We start from the raw sequence: 23638 nt of genomic DNA, 5'->3' as shown, positions 1-23638 counted from the left end.
GACGTCACTTTAGGTATTTTTTCACCTCTCCCCGCTGTCGCTCCTCCTTTTATCACTGATCCCGCGCTCTGCTCGCTCTCTCCTCTCTCGCTCCTCCTTTTATCACTGATCTCACGCTCCGCTCTCTCTCTCCTTTTATCGCTGATCCCGCACTCCGCTCTCTCCTCTCTCGCTCCTCCTCTTATTGCCGATCCCGTGCTCTGCTGTCTCTCTCCTCTCTCGCTCCTCCTTTTATTGCTGATCCCGCGCTCCGCTCTTTCTCACTCCTCTCTCGCTCCTCCTTTTATCGACAATCCCGTGCTTCGCTTTCCCTCTCCTTTCTCACTCCTCTTATCGCTAATCCCGCTACTCACCAGTCAGCTCCTTCCCTTGAGCTGACGTCACTTTAGGTATTTTTTCACCTCTCTCCCCGCTGTCGCTCCTCCTTTTATCACTGATCCCGTGCTCTGCTCCGCTCTCTCCTCTCCCGCTCCTCCTTTTATCACTGATCTCGCGCTCCGCTCATGTCTGACATGAGCAAAAATTTTCCCCAACTAAATATTGGGAAGACTGAAACCATTGCCTTCGGTACCCGCCACAAGCTTTGTTCCCTAGCCACCGACTCCATCCCTCTCCCTGGCCACTGTCTGAGGCTGAACCAGACCGTTCGCAACCTTGGCATCCTATTTAACCCTAAGATGAGCTTCCGATCACATATCTGCTCCATCACCAAGACCGCCTATTCCACCTCCGTAACATCGCCCATCTCCACCCCTGCCTCAGCTCATCTGCTGCTGATGAAACCCTCATCCATGTCTTTTTACCTCTAGACTAGACCGTTCCACTGCTGTCCTGGCTAGCCTCCCATCTTCCACCATCCATAAAACATGAGTTAATCTAAAACTTTGCTGCCCGTATCCTAACTCGCACCAGGTCCCGTTCACTCATCACCCCTGTGCCATCACCTACATTGGCTCCTGGTCCGGCAATGCCTTGATTTTAAAATTCTCATCCTTGCTTTCAAATCCACCCGTGGCCTCGCCCCTCTCTATCTCTGTAACCTCCTGCAGCCCTACAACCCTCTGAGATCCCTGCGTTCTTCCAATTCTGGCTTGTTACACATCACTGAATTTAATCGCTCCACCATTAGCGGCCGTGTCTTCAGCTGCCTAGGCCCAAAGCTCTGGAATTCCCTCCCTAAATCTCTCCGCCTCTCTACCTCTCCTCCTTTAAGACTGTCCTTAAAACCTACCTCTTTGACCAAGCTTTTGGTCACCTGTCCTAATATCGCCTTATGTGGCTCGGTGTCATATTCTGTTTGATTCCACTCCTGTGAAGCGCCTTGGGACGTTTTACTACATTAAAGGCGCTGCATAAATTCAAATTGCTGTTGTTGTCCGTAAAAACTGTCAAGGCACTTTTGGTCAACATTAATACCTCAACCAACACCTTCAAAACGGATTTCACTTGTTACTAATCTCATTATCATTTGTACGACCTTGCTGTTCACAAAGTGGCTGTCATTTGCCTGCAAATCAACAGTGACTTAACTTCAGAAGTAATTCATTGGCTGTGAAATGCTTTTCGAGGTCCTGGGGACATGATACGTGCTATATAAATGCCGTTCTTTGCACCAGGCGTACCTAAAAATTAGGTGCCAACCTGGTGAAGCTACAACTCAGGACTACATGCATGCTAAACAGCGGAAGCAACATGCTATAGACAGAGCTAAGCGATTCCACAACCAACGGATCAGATCAAAGCTCTGCAGTCCTGCCACATCCAGTCATGAATGGTGGTGGACAATTAAACAACTAACGGGAGGAGGAGGCTCTGTAAACATTCCCATCCTCAATGATGGCGGAGTCCAGCACATGAGTGCAAAAGACAAGGCTGAAGCGTTTGCAACCATCTTCAGCCAGAAGTGCTGAGTGGATGATCCATCTCGGCCGCCTCCCGATATCCCCTCCATCACAGAAGCCAGTCTTCAGCCAATTTGATTCATTCCACGTGATATCAAGAAACGGCTGAGTGCACTGGATACAGCAAAGGCTATGAGCCCCGACAACATCCCAGCTGTAGTGCTGAAGACTTGTGCTCCAGAACTAGCTGCGCCTCTAGCCAAGCTGTTCCAGTACAGCTACAACACTGGCATCTACCCGACAATGTGGAAAATTGCCCAGGTATGTCCTGTCCACAAAAAGCAGGATAAATCCAATCCGGCCAATTACTGCCCCATCAGTCTACTCTCGATCATCCGCAAAGTGATGGAAGGTGTCGTCGACAGTGCTATCAAGCGGCACTTACTCACCAATAACCTGCTCACCGATGCTCAGTTTGGGTTCCGCCAGGACCACTCGGCTCCAGACCTCATTACAGCCTTGGTCCAAACATGGACAAAAGAGCTGAATTCCAGAGGTGAGGTGAGAGTGACTGTCCTTGACATCAAGGCAGCATTTGACCGAGTGTGGCACCAAGGAGCCCTAGTAAAATTGAAGTCAATGGGAATCAGGGGGAAAACTCTCCAGTGGCTGGAGTCATACCTAGCACAAAGGAAGATGGTTGTGGTTGTTGGTGGCCAATCATCTCAGCCCCAGGACATTGCTGCAGGAGTTCCTCAGGGCAGTGTCCTAGGCCCAACCATCTTCAGCTGCTTCATCAATGACCTTCCCTCCATCATAAGGTCAGAAATGGGGATGTTCGCTGATGATTGTACAGTGTTCAGTTCCATTCGCAACCCCTCAAATAATGAAGCAGTCCGAGTCTGCATGCAGCAAGACCTGGACAACATCCAGGCTTGGGCTGATAAGTGGCAAGTAACATTCGCGCCAGAAAAGTGCCAGGCAATGACCATCTCCAACAAGAGAGAGTCTAACCACCTCCCCTTGACATTCAACGGCATTACCATCACCGAATCCCCCACCATCAACATCCTGGGGGTCACCATTGACCAGAAACTTAACTGGACCAGCCATATAAATACCGTGGCCACAAGAGCAGGCCAGAGGCTGGGTATTCTGTGGCGAGTGACTCACCTCCTGACTCCCCAAAGCCTTTCCACCATCTACAAGGCACAAGTCAGGAGTGTGATGGAATACTCTCCACTTGCCTGGATGAGTGCAGCTCCAACAACACTCAAGAAGCTCAACACCATCCAGGACAAAGCAACCCACTTGATTGGCACTCCATCCACCTCCCTAAACATTCACTCCCTTCACCACCGGCGCACAGTGGCTGCAGTGTGTACCATCCACAGGATGCACTGCAGCAACTCGCCAAGGCTTCTTCGACAGCACCTCCCAAACCCGCGACCTCTACCACCTAGAAGGACAAGGGAAGCAGGCACATGGCAACAACACCACCTGCACGTACCCCTCCAAGTCACACACCATCCCGACTTGGAAATATATCGCTGTTCCTTCATCATTGCAGGGTCAAAATCCTGGAACTCCCTTCCTAACAGCACTGTGGGAGAACCTTCACCACACGGACTGCAGCGGTTCAAGAAGGCGGCTCACCAGCACCTTCTCAAGGGCAATTAGAGATGGGCAATAAATGCCGGCCTTGCCAGCGACGCCCAGATCCCATGAACGAATAAAAAAAGCTTAAATAATCTTCTTTTCATCTATCAATTTTGCAGTTTATAAAAGGAATTTAATGCAAATAATAAAAGTACAGTTTTCCAATGATGAGCATCTACAGCGTAGACAACTTCTATTCCTTACCCATCATTGTGCTGCCCAACTCCTTGACCAACAACAACTCTTGGCAACTCAGTATTGGCAAGACCAAAGCAATCCTGATCAGCTCCCAGCCAAAATTCTGCACCTCCATTGCTCACAGGCTGACCCTGATGTTGCGCAACCTCCACCACGTCACCTGCCTCCTTTAACACAAGACATCCCAAAGTGCTTCACAGACATAAAAACATCTGGATGCCGAGCAATGCTAAGAGGAGGATTAGTAGTAGTGACCGAAGGCATGACCAAAGAAACAGGTTTGGAGGAGGGTTTTGAAAGAAGGAAGAGAGCTCGCAAGACAAAGTGGTTTAGGGACAATATCATACCCCTACCTCACCCCCATTAACGTCAAAATACTTATTTATATGATGGTGACCTCCAAACTCAGTTACTTCAAAGCTCTCCTTGCTGGCTACCCAAATTTTGCCCCTCACAAAATGTAACTTGTTCAAAAATCCCCCATCATGCACTAACTCTTGCTCCCCAATTATTTCTGTCCTTGCCAACCTTGTTTGGATCCCTATCCCCCAAAACATCAATTTCAAAATCCTTGTCTTCATTTATAAGTCCCTCAATGATTTTAACCCTTCTACCACAGTAGCCTTTTTGAGCTATTGTTCCTGCATGTGCTCTCTGCTCTTCCAATCTGGCCTCCTTTGCACCCCACTTTTGGCAGCAAAGCCTTCAGCTATATCAATTTCACACTGGAATACTGTCCCCAAGCCCCTTCATCTTGATATCTCTCTGCTGCAAACCTATAGCTAAAGCGAATAGGGTGCTAGGGCCTATTTACAGGACAATTCACTATAAAACAAAGCATATCATTTGTCCTTGTACAAGACCTTGGTTAGGCCACAGTTAGAATAATGTGTCCAGTTTTAGCCTCCTCACATGGTGGGTGACATTGAGGCTTTAGAGAAGTATAGAGTTAGTTTATAGAGTGACTAGTTTCGAAGTCAGAAACTAGAGTCTTAAACTTAAATAAAGCCAATTACATAGGTATGAGGGGCGAGTTGGCTAAGGTAGATTGGGAAACCAAATTAAAGGGTATGACGGTTGAAAAGCAGTGGCAAACATTTAAAGAAATATTTCAGTATTCTCAACAAATATATGTTCCATTGAGAAATAAAAACTCCGTGGGAAAAGTGATCCACCCATGGCTAACTAAAGAAGTTAAGGATAGTATTCGATTAAAAGAAGTGACCTATAATGTTGCCAAGAAGAGTAGTAAGCCTGAGGATTGGGAGGGTTTTAGAAACCAGCAAAGGACGACCAAAAAATTGATAAAAAGAGAGAAAATAGAATATGAAAGTAAACTAGCAAGAAATATAAAAACGGATTGTAAGAGCTTCTACAAGTATGTAAAAAGGAAGAGAGTAGCAAAAGTGAATGTTGGTCCCTTAGAGGCTGAGACAGGAGAAATTATAATGGGGAATCAGGAAATGGCAGATGTGTTAAACAAATATTTTGTATCTGTCTTCACAGTAGAAGACACAAAAAACATACCAGGAATAGTGGGGAACCAAGGGCCTAATGAGAGTGAGGAACTTAAAGTAATTAATATCAGTAGAGAAAAAGTACTAGAGAATCTAATGGGACTAAAAGCCAACAAATCCCCTGGACCTGATGGCCTTCATCCAAGGGTTCCAAAAGAGGTGGCTGCAAAATAGTGGATGCATTAGTTATGATCGTCCAAAATTCCCTAAATTCTAGAATGGTCCCAGCGGATTGAAAGGTAGCAAATGTGACCCCATTATTCAAGAAAGGAGGGAGAGAGAAAACAGGGAACTACAGGCCAGTTAGCCTGACATCAGTTGTTGGGAAAATTCTGGAATCCATTATTAAGGAAGTGGTAACAGGGCACTTAGGAATCATAATATGATTAGGCAGAGTCAACATGGCTTTATGAAAGGGAAATAGTGTTTGACAAACCTATTAGAGTTTTTTGAGGATGTAACGAGAAGGGGAGATAAAGGGGAACCAGTGGATGTTGTATATTTGGATTTTCAAAAGGCATTTGATAAGGTGCCACATAAAAGGCCGATACACAAGATAAGAGCTCATGGGTTTGGGGGTAACATATTAGCATGGATAGAGGATTGGTTAACGGACAGAAAACAGAGAGTAGGGATAAACGGGTCATTTTCAGGCGAGCAGGCTGTAACTAGTGGGGTGCCGCAAGGATCGTGCTTGGGCCTCAGCTATTTACAATCTATATTAATGACTTAGATGAAGGGACCAAGTGTAATGTATCCAAGTTTGCTGACGATACAAAGCTACGTGGGAAATTAAGCCGTGTGGAGGACACAAAGGGCCCTATATTAGGAGGGAGGCAGGTTGCCAGCGGCGGGGTTGACTGGGCGCGTGGGTAACGCGCCCAGTGAAATTGGTGTGCTCTGCATGCGATCGCAGCCTAATTGAAGGTACTTATGCGTGCTTCCGGGTTTCCCATTGCAGACCTGCTCAGTGGGCGCACTGCGCACCCGCATCACAGGCTGTCAGCAGGAGGAGCCCTATTTAAAGGGGCAGTCCTCCAATGCACCTCCTGCAGCAAAGAACCATATTGTCAGCATGGAGCAGCCCAGAGGCAAGGCTGCTCCAAGGTTTTCTGACTCCTCACTCCAGGTGCTGCTCGATGGGGTCAGGAGAAGGAGGGAAACATTTTTCCCATTGGACAGGAAGAAGTGGCCTCCCTCTGCCACCAAGAAGGCCTGGCTCTAGGTGGCAGAGGAGGTCAGCAACAGCAGCAGTCGCCCGAACCTGGGTCCAGTGCAGGAAGCACTTTAATGACCTAACCAGGTCAGCCAAAGTGAGTATACTTGCGCATTCTCCCACACTCCGTCTTCCACATCCACTCAACCATCATCCTCACCTTGCCTGCACTTACTCACCGCCCCAGTTCCCGTTCGAACACTACCACGCACCCCAATCCTCATACAATATCATGGCTATGTCTCACACGCACCCTCCCATGCATCTCCCTCACAGTCACCCCCACCCACACCAATGCATGCAGCAGGTCACTATGCAACCATCACTCAATCACGCTTCTCTGTGTTTTGCCTTGACAGGAGAAGAGATGCCAGAATGCCTGAGAGAGGGCAAGGACCGGAGGGGGCCTGCCACACCAGGTGGTCCTAACGGACACAGAGCAGCAGGCACTAGAAATAAGCCGCACGCTGGAGTGCCTGTCCATGGCCGACGCCGAGACTGGGAGCGCACAAGCGGCTGGTGACAGAAATCTAACACTCAGCACTCATGATAGCGAATGATCTTAACATCACTTGGCATCTGCAGCACCTCAACATCCGTCCACATGCTTAATATTGCTTTCTGTTCTCTTGCAGGGCCATCTGTGACCGCCGTGACTGCGGAGGGCGATTCCTCAGAGGACCTGCCGGCCTCTGAGGGTGCATCATCACGTCTGAGCCAGCGATCCACCAGCGCAGATACACACACCTCGGTGGGTCCCCGTCCTCAGTTAGTTGGGGTTGCACATGGTGAGTCACCACGCACATGTGAGCATGAGCAGACCCTGGTGGCAGGCGCAGCCTTGGAGAGTCCGCGTCATTGGGAGCACTCTTCTCCAGGCTCTGCTCAGCTGGACCCAGATAGTGAACCCTGGGGGCCAGCCATGAAAAGGAGAGTCATCGAGGGGCGGCAGCACGTTGCCAAGGGACTAGAACAGTTGCCATGCACACTCTCCACAATCGTGCAGAGGACGGAGGAGTCCAACTCATGCATGAGTGGAAGACTGTCACTGGGACGTGAAGGCATCTCTGACATAGTGTTGCGGGTAGGTGCGGGAATGTCTGCAATGGAGGGAAGGCTAGCCGCCATGAGTCCATTCAGGCCCTGACAACGGCCGTTCGGATTCAGGGTGAGCAACATTCTGCCGCCTTAAACAAGCTGACAGATACGTTACAACTGGCCTTCCAAGGCTTTATACAAGACCTCCAAACTGTCGTCCAGCAGGGTGGAAGGAGTGATGTGGGCCTGGGCCAGGAGAGGGATGATGGCGAAAGGGGATATGGAAGTGGGGACACCACTCAAAGCGCTCCCACGTCTCACCCGTGCCCCCTTCTCAACCAGTACCCGCAATGCTGCCTGCTCTCCAGGTGGCCAAGTCTGCCCCTGTGCAGGTGGATCAGTCTTTGGAGGAGCCCTCACGGGCACCGAAACCCAGAGGGCGTCCGCGCAAAGCATCTCATCGGTCAGGGCACGGACAAGAGCAACCTGCCACTACCTCTGCTGAAGCCAAAGGGGTAGCACCACTTAGGGGTTCCTGTAAACATAAGGCTAAGGTTTTGTGAGCATAAAGGGGATGCACAAGGGTGTCTGACAGAATGTCATGTTTTTCATTTAGATTTGTTTCTTTTGCCAACTACATTAAATTTTGTTATCACCACTACTGCCACGTCTTTGCAAATCTTGTCTGGTTTGTGCAATAATTCCCTATCCTGAGGATCACCATGAAGACCCACACCTGATGCCACCCCTTGGGTCACTGTAGAGTGGGTGTAGGTGTATTTGCAGGGCTCTTTTTTGCAGGCGACTGAGAGACGCTGGCGATGTCCCCGGTGGCACCCTGGAAGGATCAGGAGGAGAAGAAGTTGAGGGCAGTGGTGACTTTGACAGCGACAGGTAAGAAGATGGTGCTTGGGCCAGCCAGGAGCAGCTCGGCATGAAGGAGGCTGCAGATGTCCACGACTACACGTCGAGTGACTCTGAGCCTCCGTGTGCACTGCTGCTCAGAGAGGGCCAGGAAGCTGAGCCTCGGTCTGTAGACCCTGTGGCGAGGGTAGTGCCTTCTGCGACGCATCTATCTCTGCGGTTGCCCTCCTTCCTTCTGTGCAGGTGGATGTGTCACAGCACTGTGTTGTGGAGCCCCACGTGTCTGAGGTGGCCAGCGAGGCTGGTGATGCTGTTCGCCCTCCGATGAGGCCATGACTCCAGTTATGGCGGCCCCCATCCGGAAGATATACGTTTGAGGGGGTCCGCAAGGTAGGTAAATGTGTCTGCACACCGGAGTTGAGGTTCGAAGTTGGTGAATTTTAGTGTTAGGAGGAGGGTGGTGCAGGCCAAACTTTGTCCAAAGTTACAGAGTGGCCTCCTGTAATGAGTGAGGGTCTCCCCCAACCCTCCCCCCCAACCCTTCAAATGGACCTTTGCAGCTCCCACTGGCTGGTGGCTGCAACACGTCTATTTGAACTTGGGAGTTTTTCCCCCAGCACGGGGAACACGCTCTGTTGACATGAAAATCCGACCCCTCCTAAAATATCCTCCCAATCAGGTCTGCAAACGACCTGAACTATGTAATTAATTGCTTTAAGTGGGATCCCGCAGGCTTTAATTGCCAGTGGGAGTCCCGCACGCGGGGGCTGCGCGCGCATCTAAGCGCGTCATTGGGGAACCCGGAAATGTGCGGGTTGGAGCCGGGCTCATGACCCGCCCCGGGAATCCTCAATTTTAGCAGCCCCCCCCGCCACGAACGCACCCGCTCGGCCATCCGAAAATTGACCCTAAAGAGTCTGCAAAGGGATATAGTCAGGTTGAGTGAGTGGGCAAGAAAGTGGCAGATGGAGTATAATGTGGGGAAATGTGAGGTTATTCACTTTGGTAGGAAGAATAGAAAAACAGAATATTTTTTAAATGGTAAGGAACTATTAAATGTTGGTGTTCAGAGAGACTTGGGTGTCCTCGTACAAGAAACACCAAAAGTTAGCAGGTGCAGCAAGCAATTAGGAAAGTAAATGGAATGTTGGCCTTTATTGCAAGGGGGTTGGAGTACAAAAGTAAAGAAGTCTTACTACAATTGTACAGAGCTTTGGTGAGACCTTACTTGAAGTACTGGGTCCAGTTTTAGTCTCCTTATTTAAGGAAGGATATACTTGCCTTAGAGGCATTGCAGCGAAGGTTCACTAGATTAATTCCTGGGATGAGAGGGTTGTCCTATGAGGTGAGGTTGAGTAGAATGGGCCTATACTCTCTGGAGATTAGAAGAATGAGAGGTGATCTAATTGAAACATAAGATTATGAAGAGGCTTGACAGGGTAGACGCTGAGAGGTTGTTTCCCATGGTTGGAGAGTCTAGGATTAGGGGGCATAGTCGCAGGATAAGGGGTTGGCCATTTAAGACTGAGATAAGGAGGAATTTCTTCACTCAGAGGGTTGTGAATCTTTGGAATTCTCTACCCCAGAGGGCTGTGGATGCTGAGTCATTGAATATATTCAAGGCTGAGATAGACAGATTTCTGGACTCTAGGGGAATCAAGGGATATGGGGATTGGGCAGGAAAGTGGAGTTGAGGTTGAAGATCAACCATGATCTGATTGAATGGCGGAACAGGCTTGAGGGGCCTTTGGGCCCACTCCTGCTCCTATTTCTTACGTTCTTGTGTTTTTATATTTATCAGATAATAAGAGACTAGATTGTGATTGTATAGACCAATTGTTTCAACTGAATAAACTAGGGAGGACCAGGGGTCACTCTTACAAATTATATAAAGGCAGAACTGGTTATGTTAGGAGGTGGTTATTCCCAGAGAATAGTGGACCTGTGGAACAGGTTGCCGGCTCGTGTGGTGAATGGTGATTCGTTGAATTCCTTCAAGCGAGAGCTGGACCTGTTTCTAGTTGGGGGTGACCATGTATCATTAATCAAGGCCAGGGTAGATTCTTGGACTAGTTTGATTGCTTAAGGGGATTGGAGAGGAATTTTCCAGATTTTGTTGCCCCCCCCCCCCCCAATTGGCCTGGGGTTTTATCTTTTTTCACCTCTCCCGAGTGATTACATGGCTCCGGATGGGGTGGGGAGTGTATGAATTGTGATGCATACACAATATGTATGGGATTGGTTGGATGGACCAGTAAGTCTTTTATTGTCCGTCATTTTTCAAATGTTCGTATGCTCTCCCTTTTTTCAAAAGACTCTTAGAACTTGCATTCTTGTTCATACCTTCTGTCCCCATTCCTAACCTTTATCTTACCACTGCTTGGTGTTCAGCTGTTTTTACCTCTATGACATTGAGACATTTTGCTACATTAATGGTACTATACAAATGCAAGTTGTTTTGATTTTTCTGGCCCGTTATTAAGATATTTTATATTTTTAAATGCCTCATTCCCTGGCAGAGAGGCAATGGATGCCTTTTTCACACGCATCTGCCAGTGCGACTCCGTACCTGGCTGGATGGGAGTATGTGAGTTAGCACCTAAACCGGACTATCCTATTTATTTATTCCTCAGTATAAACACTGCGTATAAGTTCATTTGTTTGTAGTACTTAGTGTCAAATAAGGAGTTCCAAAATAGATGCATGCCCTGTTGAGTTTTCAGTCCTTTTCTTCTGGACATATCTGATACTTAGATTCAAACTTTAAAACAGCATATAATTCATTTTATATTGCTTCAGGCTCTGGAAAAAGCAAAAGAAGCAGGGAGAAAGGAGAGAATGCTGGTGAGACAGAGAGAGCAAACAGCATCTGCAGATCACATCAATCTGGATCTTACTTATTCAGTGAGTTGGATATTGAATGGCAACCATCTCCTTATGCTTCATGAGATTAAAATCTGGCCCAAATATGATGCTTAACACTGATTTCCAGAATATGGGTTTTCTTGTAACTGTGTATGTGTTAAAGCAAACATTTAATAGCATTTTCAAGTATATGCTATTGAAAATGTTGAAAATTCTTATACATCTTCATCTACATTTAATCTGAAATGAATTTATCTGGTTATTTGGAAATGTACTGATGGAGTTGTAATAAAGTACAATGCAGATATATTTTTAAAATTATATTGTTTTGAGTTGATCCTTCACTGAAAATATTAAAATTGTAGAGTTTTATTTTTGATCGTGAATGTATTTTCCTTAGGTGCTTTTCAATTTAGCCAGCCAGTATGCAGCCAATGACATGTATGCAGAAGCATTAAATACCTATCAGGTGATAGTAAAAAACAAGATGTTCAATAATGCAGGTAAGATTGATCTATGGTACATTTTTTTTTAAATTACATACTTAGGATGGTTTATTGCATTTAACGCAGAAAAATGCGAAGTGATACATTTCGGTAGGAAGAACGGGGAGAGGCAATATAAACTAGAGGGCACAACTCTAAAAGTGGTGCAGGAACAGAGAGATCTGGGGGTATATGTGCACAAATTGTTGAAGGTGGCAGGGCAGGTGGAGAAAGTGGTTAAAAAAGTATGGAAGTCATGATGAATCTTTATAAAATACTGGTCCGGCCACAACTGGAGTATTATGTCCAGTTCTGGGCACCGCATTTCAGGAAAGATGTGAAGGCCTTAGAAAGGGTGCAGAAGAGATTTACTAGAATGATTCCAGGGATGAGGGTCTTCAGTTACGTGGATAGACTGGAGAAGCTGGGGTTGTTCTCCTTGGAACAGAGAAGATTGCAAGGAGATTTGATAGAGGTATTCAAAATCATGAAGGGTCTAGACAGAGTAGATAGAGAGAAACTGTTCCCATTGATGGAAGGGTCAAGGACCAGAGGATATAGATTTAAGATGATTAGCAAAAGAACCAAAGGTGACATGAGGAAAAACTTTTTTACTCAACGAGTGGTTAAGATCTGGAATGCACTGCCCGAGGGGGTGTTGGAGGCAGATTCAATCATGGCCTTCAAAAGGGAACTGGATAAGTATTTGAAAGGAAAATATTTGCAGGGCTACGGGAAAGGGCAGGGAAGTGGGGCTAGCTGGATTGCTCTTGCATAGAGCCGGTGTGGACTCGATGGGCCGAATGGCCTCCTTCCATCCTGTAACCTTTCTATGATTCTATGATTTCTATGATTGTTATAAGCTGCACTTGACTGTATTTCTGTCAGTAAATGTCTGTTGGAAACATTGTGATTTCATCAAGAGTTTTGAAGCTAATGACAATACATTGCTTTTTATTATATCCTTAGAACTATTACTAATAGGTATGTTAGAAAATAGTCTTCACTGTTGCCACAGGTTGATGTTGAGTGAAGTAATCTCCAGTAATTGGTGTCATTGTATTATAAAGCAGATATAAGAACACTTGGGCTGTAAAGTGGTTGAGCACTTACTAGAATCAATGATATTTTCCAACCCCCTTGAGATAAAGGCCAACAATCCATTAGCCTTTTTGATTACTTTTTGTACCTGTGTACCTGCTTTTAGTGATTTATGTACATGGACACCTAAATCCCTTTGCTCTTCCACAGCTCCTAGTCTTCCAACAATAAGAAAATATTCCAATTTGTCTTTCTCGGATCCGAAGTGGATGACCTCACATTTCCCCACGATGAACTCCATCTGCCATAGTTTTGCCCACTCATTTAGTCTGTCTATGTCCCTTTGTATCTTTCTACTCCCATCTACACAACTTACTATGTCTCCTAACCTAGTGTCATCTGCAAACTTGGATATAGAACTCTTTATTCCTTCATCCAAGTCGTTAACATATATGGTGAAAATATGAAGTCATTCAACCATTCACAGGGTTGATACCTGGTATGAAAGGTCTTAGCTGTGGGTAAGCTTGGGTTGCATTCCCTGGAGAGGAGGAAGTTAAGGGGTGATCTGACTAAAATATTTAAAATAGTGATGGGAATTGGCAGGATAGGTAGGGAACTACTGTTCCTTCCAGTAAGTGAATCCAGAATGAGAGTTTATAACCTTAGAATTTGAACTAAGCCGAGTAAAAGTGAATCCAGAAAAAAATATTCAAATGAATGATTATGAAAATGTGGAATGCACTGCCTAGAAGATCACAGATGCAATATTTAGTTGAGATGTTTAAAAGAGAGATAGATAGTAAGGATATTAAGGGATATGGAGAAAGGGTAGGAACTTGGATTAAAAAGAATTACCATGGTTAATAAAATGATGGAGCAGGCTCGATGGGCCGAATGGCTTACACCAGTTGCTAAGTCTCTACAACTTAAACATTTCAATATTCTTTCTTCTGTAAAAGAGAGCTTCAATAGAAGTGTTTTTAAAATGTCACTTTTTCTGGTAGGTCGGTTGAAGGTAAACATGGCAAATATTTACTTCAAGCAAAGAAATTATCCCAAGGCAATAAAATTTTACCGAATGGCGCTGGATCAGATATCAAGTTCTCATAAGGAGATGAGGTGCGTGTTACTAGAACTAATGTGGTGAAGCAGCCTTTTCCCTACCCCCGTCCCCACAAAAAAAGTTGTAAGTGTATAGCATAATTATTTGTTTTTTTACAATTTTTTTTCTGCTCTTTTCCTGCGTTGTGTTGGCAGGTTATTTGACTGTGGAGATCATTGCAGCTAAACCTAAGCCTGCCCCCATCCAAAATCTACACACGTGCTGTCCAGCAGGTTGAATAGCAATCAGAAGAGGGATTATTTTTATTATTTTTTCTTCTTTTGTAACCCAAGGTGCAGAGGTCAATTTTAATGCCTCAATTGTTGCCATCATCTAATTCAGCACAATTTTGGGATTATATCTCGCACCTTCTGGTCTGTATGACTCTCTTTAAGATCTACCGCTTTGACCAAACTTTTGGTCTCCTGCTCCAATATCCCTTTACGTGGCTCAGTGTTAAATTTTGTCTGATAACGCTCCTGTGAAGTGCCTTGGAACGTTTTTACTATGTTAGAGGTGCTATATAAATACAAATTATTGTTGTTCTAACATCACCTGCTTCCACCCTTGCCTCAGCCCATCTGCTACTGAAACTCTCATTCTTGTCACTTCCAGGCTCAACTATTGTAATGCTCTCCAGCCCAGCCTCTCATCTTCCATGCTCTGTAGACTTCACCTCATTCAAAACTTTGCTGTCCGTATCCTATCTTGCATCAAGACCTGCTCACCCATCACTCCTGTCCTTGCTAACCTACATTGTCTCCCAGTCCCCCGGTGCCTCCAATTTAACATTCTCAGAAATATAGGCCCGACACTCAGAAATTCCCTCTCGAACCGCTCTGCCTCTCCACCTCCCTCACCTCCTATAAAACCTACCTCTTTGACCAAACTTTTGGTTGCCCTCCTAATATCTCCTTCTCTGGCTCGGCATGCATTTTTGTCTAATTATGCCTCTGTAAAGCGCATTGGGACATTTTTCTATGTTAAAGGCGCTATAAGAATGCAATTTGTTGTCGTATAAAATTCCCACTTTTGAAAAATTCCATTCCATCTCTGGCATACAAATTTTAGATGTTAGTTCCCCTGCCTTACATTGCATTCACCTTACATCAATGTTGTTTGGAATGGAGATTAGCACAAGGATAAGATCTTAACCCATTGCATATTACTTTTGCCAAAGCATGCAGGTGTCCACAATTGAGCAGGAATCGCATTTATATGCATTTAAAACCAAAACAACTGAAAGTAACAATGCATATATAGATGCCATAATCAGTGGAACATCTAGCCTATACTTTGCTGTTGATTTTAGAAAGTAGATTGAAGTAGTAAAGGATGCATAGTGGGCATTAACTAGATATGATACTAGTCTGTTGGGTGAACCTGAGCAAATGACGTTGGTTTTATTTGTTGTGTCATACTCAGTGCATGCCAGAATTTTTTTGTATCTATGAATTTCTGGGAATATTTATAAAATTGAGGTGCCAAAAATGTTTTCTTTCAAAAAGATCCTATGTCATTATTTAAAAGGTGGTGGACTTGCCAGCAGAGTAATTAATGGCCTGAAAAAATTTGCACTGAAGTGTTTTTTGTAAGAATACATGATGCTACTGCATTTTATTCGTGACCATGGGATTATTATAGTGTTTATGAAGTAGAATGCAACTATACAATACCTCCTAAAGGCTATTTTAAATAGAAATTATAATTTAAAGTCACTTACAATCTTCTAGCCAAATATTTAAAAACAATTCTTAAATAAAATCTTTAATTTTTGGCTGTTATTTCATGGGTTAGACAATGCAATATTGAATGCTAATTTAATACTGAACTTATTCCTTTTTGATCAATTGCATTTTTTTTCTTTTTAAATAGGATTAAAATAATGCAGAACATTGGTGTTGTGTTTGTCAAAATGGGACAGTACTCTGATGCTGTCACCTCCTTTGAGCATATTATGAGTGAAAGCCCAAATTTAAAAACAAGCTTTAACCTCATTCTGTGCTACTTTGCCATTGGTGATCGTGAAAAGATGAAGAAAGCATTCCAGAAACTGATAGTGGTTCCACTTGGTATTGATGAAGATGACAAATACATTCCACCCAATGTAAGTAAGATTGAGAATTAAATGGGAACAAGGTACCGGATACATGCTGATTATCTGTGTAAATTTACTCGAATGTATTGTGTAAGTTTTTAAAAATTGGGCTTATTTCTGGTATAAAAGTCAAAATTAATATGAAGAACAAAGAAAATTGTAACATTTATATAATGTGTCTCCTCATTTATTAACTATTCAAGATTTTATCTGTAGGCTCTGCCGTAGGTACTTGGGGCTCGATTTTCTTGGGAAATTGCGGGTTCGTTTTTTTTATTATTCGTTCATGGGATGTGGGGGTTGCTGGCGAGGTCGGCATTTATTGCCCATCCCTAATTGCCCTTGAGAAGGTGGTGGTGGTGAGCTGCCTTCTTGAACCACTGCAGTCCGTGTGGTGAAGGTTCTTCCACAGTGCTGTAAGGTGGGGAGTTCCAGGATTTTGACCCAGCGACGATGAAGGAACGGCGATATATTTCCAAGTCGGGATGGTGTTCCCATGTGCCTGCTGCTCTTGTCCTTCTAGGTAGTAGAGGTCGCGGGTTTGGGAGGTGCTGTCGAAGAAGCCTTGGCGAGTTACTGCAGTGCATCCTGTAGATGGTACACACTGCAGCCACTGTGCGCCGATGGTGAAGGGAGTGAATGTTTAGGGTGGTGGATGGGGTGCCAATCGTTGGGGGGGGGGGGGGGGGGGCTCTGAAAATCAGGGAAATACCATTCGGGTTTGGAGCCTGGCTCCAACCCGCAGACCTCCGGGTTCCCCATTGACACGCCTGGGTGCGCGTGCGCCTCCCGAATGCGGAAGTCCCACCGGCAATTAAAGCTGATGGGATGATCATTTACACAGTTGTTGAGGTAGTTTAAGGCCTGGAAGTACTTAATTTTCTCCACATTTTGGCAGGGGTGCAATTTTGAAGCATCCTCAGCGTGTTTCCTGTGCTGTGGGAAACACTCCATGTTGCAACAGACATGTTTCAGCCAGCAGTCAGTGGGAGATTTGACAGATAGGGAGAAAAGGTCATTTATTGCAGCAGGGCACTCTGTTATTTTAGATGTGATGTGGAGATGCCGGTGATGGACTGGGGTTGACAAATGTAAAGAGTCTTACAACACCAGGTTATAGTCCAACAATTTTATTTGAAAATCACAAGCTTTCGGAGGCTTCCTCCTTCGTCAGGTGAATGTGGAAATCCTTGAACGTTTCGCATTTATATTCAGAGAACAATACCTGGTGATTACAGATAATCTTTCCAACTGCCCGTTGTCAAGGCAATCAAAGTGTTCAGACAGAGAGGTGTTACCTACAGGACCACCGAATATACAAACGGCCAGAGCACAAAACAGAGAGAGAGAGGGAGAAACATCCGAAAGGAAGAGAAAGACAGAAAATGACCCGTTGTATTAAAAACAGATAACTTTTATTCGCTGGTGGGGTTACGGGTAGCGTGACATGAACCCAAGATCCCGGTTGAGGCCGTCCTCATGGGTGCGGAACTTGGCTATCAATTTCTGCTCGACGATTTTGCATTGTCGTGTGTCTCGAAGGCCGCCTTGGAGAACGCTTACCCGAAGATCGGTGGCTGAATGTCCTTGACTGCTGAAGTGTTCCCCGACTGGGAGGGAACCCTCCTGTCTGGCGATTGTTGCGCGGTGTCCGTTCATCCGTTGTCGCAGTGTCTGCATGGTCTCGCCAATGTACCATGTTCCGGGGCATCCTTTCCTGCAATGTATGAGGTAGACAACGTTGGCCGAGTCACAGGAGTATGAACCATGTACCTGGTGGGTGATGTCCTCTCATGTGATGGTGGTATCTGTGTCGATGATCTGGCATGTCTTGCAGAGGTTGCCGTGGCAGGGTTGTGTGGTGTCGTGGACGCTGTTCTCCTGAAAGCTGGGTAATGCCATGGCTGCATTCACCATTACAAGCGATGACAAGTAACATCACCAGCCTCGCTAGGCACAGCGTCCACCTCCAACACGTGGAGCTCCACAACCCAGTGCTGTGCCACAGGCACCTGCACAAGAGCACAGAGGGCAACAACAGAGAGAGCGACATCGCAGGAGGCACTACCCTCACCACAGGTTCTACAGACCAAGGCTCAACTTCCTGGATCTCTCTGAGGAGCAGTGCATACGGAGGCTCAGAGTCAGTCGCCAGGTAGTCACAGACATCTGCAGCCTCCTTCATGCCGAGCTGCTCCTGGCTGGGCCGAGCAACACCTCCTGCCTGTCGCTGTCAAAGTCACTATTGTCCTCAACTTCTTCGCCTCCAGATCATTCCAGTGTGCCACCGGGGACATCGCCTGGGTCTCTCAGTCGTCTGCACACAAATGCATAAGGCAGGTTTTGCAGGGCCTTGCATTACGTCAACTTCCCCATGGACGACCTCAGCCAGACAGAGAGGGCAGTGGGATTCCATTCCGTAGCTGGCTTCCCACGGGTGCAGGTTGCAATCGATTGCATCCGTATAGCAATACAAGCACCTCCACACGAGCCAGGCCTGTTCATCAACAGGAAGGGCTATCAATTCATCAACACTCAGCTCGTTTGTAACCATCGCAAAAGATTCCTTCATGTGTGCCCCAGATTCCCTGGCAGCTGCCACGATTCCTTCATCCTCTGGGAATCCAACATCCCGCCCCTCTTCCATGCACCAAACACCTTCAAGGGCTGGCTGCTCGGGGACAAGGGATGCCCCCTGCACACATGGCTCATGAAACCTCTGAGGAATCCCATCACCAAACAACAGTGCCGATATAACGACAGCCACATCGCCACCAGGTCTACAATTGAGTATGCCTTAGGGCTGCTCAAGATGCGCTTTAGGTGCCTTGATCATTGTGGGGGAGCACTTCAATACACACCAGACAGAGTGGGGTGCATTATAGTAGTGTGTTGTGCCCTGCACAACATGGCACAACAGAGAGGGGTGCCACTTGAGGAGGCCCCATCCACATCTGCCACCCATATTGAGGAGGAGGAGGAGGAGGAGGAGGCGGAGGAGGAGGAACAGGAGCAGGAGCAGAACCTATGGGCAGAGCAGCGGCTCACCTGGCTGCTCATGAGGCCAGGGAGTCACTGATATGTGAATGATTCTCCTAACATCAGACTGTGTGAAGAATCCAGTCCTCACACCACCTGGATTGAGTAGCGCCCACACCAGCAACCCCCACCCCTCCCTGCACGAAACAGGCCTGTAACGACACATATATCCTCTGTAGAGTGAACCAATGGGTGGCATCAAGTGTCGCCGTTCATGGTGAACCTCATGAAAGGGCCCTATTACAGAAGCCAGGCAAGAATGGCCAAGACGTGGCAGCAGTGGTGACAATAATAAAATTTAATGTGAGTTTAACATAAAGCTAATATAAATAAAAAACATGACCAACCGTCAAACACCCTTGTGCATACCCTTCGTGCTTACAAAACCTTCGCCTTTCTCTTCCGACTACTTCTACGTGGTGCATTCCCTGCAGCTGCAGCAGAGGTAGTAGCAGGTGCTCATGTTCATGCCCTGACCAATTAGATGCTTTGGGCCTATGCCCTCTGGGTTTCAGTGCCCAGTGAGGGTCCCTCCAAAGACTGCTCCACCTGCACCTGTGCAGGGGCAGACTCGGCCACCTGGAGAGGAGGCAGCATTGCAGGTACTAGTTGAGAGGGGGGCAACGGGTGAGATGTGGGAGCGCTTTGAGTGGCATCCCCACTTCCATGTCCCCTTTCGCCATCATCACTCCCTGGGCCAGGCCCACATGACTCCTACCACTCTGCTGGACAACAGTTTGGAGGACATGTGTGAAGCCTTGTAAGGCCAGTGCTAGTATATCTGCCTGCCTGTTTAAGGTGGCAGAATGTTGTTCACTGTGAGTCCGACTGGCCATTGTCAGGTCCTGAATGGACTTATTTATGAGCTGTGCTTGAAGCTCAATGGAGGCTAGCCTCCTCTCCATTGCAGACATTCCCGCACTTACCCGAGACACTATCTCAGAGATGCCCTCACGTCCCTGTGACAGTATCTCAGAGATTCCCTCCCATACCTGTGCCACCATTCCACTCATGCAAGAGTTGGACTGCTCCATCCTCTGCGCTATTGTGGAGAGTGTGCGTGGCACCTGTTCCAGCACCTCGCAAATGTGCTGCTGTCCTCGATCATTCTCCTTTTAAAGGATGGCCCCCAGGGTTCAGCATCTGCCCCCATCTGAGCAGAGCCTGGAGAGGAGTGCTCCCACTGACGTGGACTCTCCACAGCTGCCCCTGCCACCAGTGTCTGCTCGTGCTCACATGTGTGGTAACTCACCAGATGCTAACCCAACTAACTGAGGACTAGGATCCACCGAGGTGTGAGTGTTTGCACTGGTGGATGGCTCGCCCAGATGTGACAGTGCACCCTCAGAGGCCGGCAGGTCCTCTGAGGAATTACCCTCTGCCATCTCAGCAGTCACAGAAGGCCCTATAAGAGATCAGAAGGCAATATTAAGCATGATCATAGATGTGTCATGTTGTGATGAGCATACTGAGAGTGCTGAAGATGGCAAGGCATGTTAACATCAATTCATATTGTGTGTGCTGAATGTTAAAGTTATATCACCAGATGTTTGTCGGGTGCCAGTCTCATCATCCCCGACGGACAGGCATTCGAGGTTCGGCTAAGCTCCAGCGCCTCCTGCTCCGTGTCTGTGAGGACAACCATTTGTTGCGGCCCCCCTCTGGTCCCCGCCCTCTCCCGTGCATTCTGAGCTCTCTTCTGTAAGGGGAGAAAATACAGACGTGTGAGTGAGAGAAGGTGACGTGGCCAACCAATGAATGCATTGGTTTGGGTGCGGCTGACTGTAAAAGAGATGCATCAAAGGGTGAGTATGAGACAGAGCCATGGCATTGTATGAGGATTGGGTTGAGTGGTAGTAGTAGGGTGAATAATGGAGAGGTGAGGAAGTGCAGGTAAGTTGAGGATGAGCCTTAAGTGGGTGGGGGGAGTGAAGTGATACAGTAGTGTTGGCAGTGCAGAATGAGTTGGGGGGTGGGGGCAGTGATGTAGAAGACGGAATGTAGGAGAATCAGTAAGTGTGGCTGACCTAGTTAGGTCATTGAAACGCTTCCTGCACTGGACCCAGGTGCGGGAGATGTTGCTGCTGCTGGTGACCTCCTCTGCCACCTCGAGCCAGGCCTTCTTGTTGGCAGAGGCACTTCCTCCCATCCGCCGGGTAGAACACATCCCACCTCCTCCTCACCCCATCCAGTAGCACCTGGAGTGAGGCATCATTGAATCTTGGAGCAGCCTTGCCCCTGTGCTGCACCATTGTGGTGTGTGGGTGTTTGCTCCAGGAGTAGCCATTGGAGGACTGCCCCTTCAAATAGAGCTCCTCCAGCTGACAGCCTGTGATGCGGGTGCGCAGTCCAAATCGCTGCGCAACTTTCGGATGGCAAACCCGGAAGCCACGTTAAGTTGATCCAATTGACTTGCGATCGCGTGGGAAATGGACATTTTTTATTGGGCGGGTTACCCACGCGCCCAATCACCCCTCCCCCTCGCTGCCATCCCACCTCCACGCTAATATCGGGGCCTTGGTCTTAAATATTTTTAATAATCGTTACTACAGCAATACTAATTAATGTTAGTTGTTATCTGTCAAGCTAGTAACTATTGTACCATGAGGGAGGCCGTTTTTCTAGAGAATCCTAAAAATTTACGGCACAAAAATTTTCAGCCCATCATGTCTGTGCCGGCGGAAAAAGAACTATCCAGCCTAATCCAACTTTCCAGCTCCTGGTCTGTAGCCTTGTAGGTTACGGCACTTCAAGTACATATCCAAGTACTTTTTAAATGCGTTGAACATATCTGCCTCTGCCACCCTTTCAGGCAATGAGTTCCAGACCCAGATTCCAGAGTGAAAAGATTTCTCCTCAACTCCCCTCTAATCCTTCTACCAATTACTTTAAATCTGTGCCTCCTGGTTGTTGACCTCTCTGCTTAGGGAAATAGGTCCTTCCTGTCCACTCTATCTAGGTCCCTCATAATTTTATACACCTCAATTAAATTTCCCCTCAACCTCCTCTGTTCCAGAGAAAACAACCCTAGCCTATCCAATCTTTCCTCATAGCTAAAATTCTCCAGTCCTGGCAACATCCTCGTGAATCCCCTCTGTACCCTCTCAAGTGCAATCACATCTTTCCTGTAATGTGGTGCCCAGAACTTTACGCAGTACTCAAGCTGTGGCCTAACTACTGTTTTATGCAGTTCTAGCATAACCTCCCTGCTCTTATATTCTATGCCTCGGCTAATAAAGGAAAGTATCCCATATGCCTTCTTACCCACCTTATCTACCTGTCCTGCTACCTTCAGGGATCTGTGGACATGCACTCCAAGGTCCCTCAGTTCCTCTACACTTCTTAGTATCCTACCATTTATTGTGTATTCCCTTGCCTTGTTTGCCCTCCCCGAAAGCATTATCTCACACTTCTCCAGATTGAATTCCATTTGCCACTTTTCTGCCCACCTGACCAGTCCATTGATATCTTCCTGCAGTCCACAGCTTTCTTCCTCACTATCAACCACACGGTCAATTTTTGTATCATCGGCAAACTTCTTAATCGTGCCCCCTACATTTAAGTCTAAATCATTGATATACACCACAAAAAGCAAGGGACCTATTATTGAGCCTTGGGGAATCCCACTGGAAACAGCCTTCCAGTTGCAAAAACACCTGTTGACCATTACCCTTTGCTTCCTGCCACTGAGCCAATTTTGGATCCAACTAGCCACTTTCCCTTGGATCCCATGGGCTTTTACTTTTCTGACCAGCCATGACCCATGTGCGTCCTTGCCAAAAACCTTGTTAAAAGCCATGTAGACTACATCAAATGCGCTACCCTCATTGAACCTCCTTGTTACCTCCTCAAAAAATTCAAAATTTTTTTTTTATTCGTTCATGGGATGTGGGTGTCGCTGGCAAGGCCAGCATTTATTGCCCATCCCTAATTGCCCTTGAGAACATGGTGGTGAGCCACCTTCTTGAACCACTGCAGTCTGTGTGGTGAAGGTTCTCCCACAGTGTTGTTAGGTAGGGAATTCCAGGATTTTGACCCAGCAACGATGAAGGAACGGCAATATATTTCCAAGTCGGGATGGTGTATGACTTGGAGGGGAACGTGCAGTTGGTGTTGTTCCCATGTGCCTGCTTCCCTTGTCCTTCTAGGTGGTAGAGGTCGCGGGTTTGGGAGGTGCTGTCGAAGAAGCCTTGGCAAGTTGCTGCAGTGCATCCTGTAGATGGTACACACTGCAGCCACTGTGCGCCGGTGGTAAAGGGAGTGAATGTTTAGGGTGGTGGATGGGGTGCCAATCAAGTGGGCTGCTTTGTCCTGGATGGTGTTGAGCTTCTTGAGTGTTGTTGGAGCTGCACTCATCCAGGCAAGTGGAGAGTATTCCATCACACTCCTGACTTGTGCCTTGTAGATGGTGGAAAGGCTTTGAGGAGTCAGTAGGTGAGTCACTTGCCGCAGAATACCCAGCCTCTGACCTGCCCTTGTAGCCACAGTATTTATGTGGCTGGTCCAGTTAAGTTTCTGGTCAATGGTGACCCCCTGGATGTTGATGGTAGGGGATTCGGCAATTGTAATGCCGTTGAATGTCAAGGGGAGGTGGTTAGGCTCTCTTGTTGGAGATGGTCATTACCTGGCACTTATCTGGCGCGAATGTCACTTGCCACTTATCAGCCCAGGC

General features: G+C 46.9%; 1 protein-coding gene across 3 annotated transcripts in view; it reads left to right on the top strand.

Annotated features, from left to right (window-relative positions):
- Positions 1-23638, top strand: part of ift88 (intraflagellar transport 88 homolog) — a 132493-nt gene that overhangs the window by 22971 nt on the left and 85884 nt on the right. For 2 of the 3 annotated variants that reach the window (XM_067986081.1, XM_067986082.1), the window contains exons 9-12: positions 11133-11237; positions 11599-11701; positions 13732-13846; positions 15705-15936. In XM_067986081.1, the coding sequence (XP_067842182.1) occupies positions 11133-11237; positions 11599-11701; positions 13732-13846; positions 15705-15936 (555 nt within the window). Of the gene's footprint in view, positions 1-6823; positions 6951-7066; positions 7220-11132; positions 11238-11598; positions 11702-13731; positions 13847-15704; positions 15937-23638 lie in introns of those variants that run through there. The other variant, XM_067986083.1, reaches the window with a different exon arrangement.

The sequence above is a fragment of the Heptranchias perlo genome, chromosome 6 (genome assembly GCF_035084215.1).
Source record: "Heptranchias perlo isolate sHepPer1 chromosome 6, sHepPer1.hap1, whole genome shotgun sequence".
Lineage (NCBI taxonomy): Eukaryota > Metazoa > Chordata > Chondrichthyes > Hexanchiformes > Hexanchidae > Heptranchias > Heptranchias perlo.
This window is presented reverse-complemented; position numbering and strand designations above follow the sequence as displayed.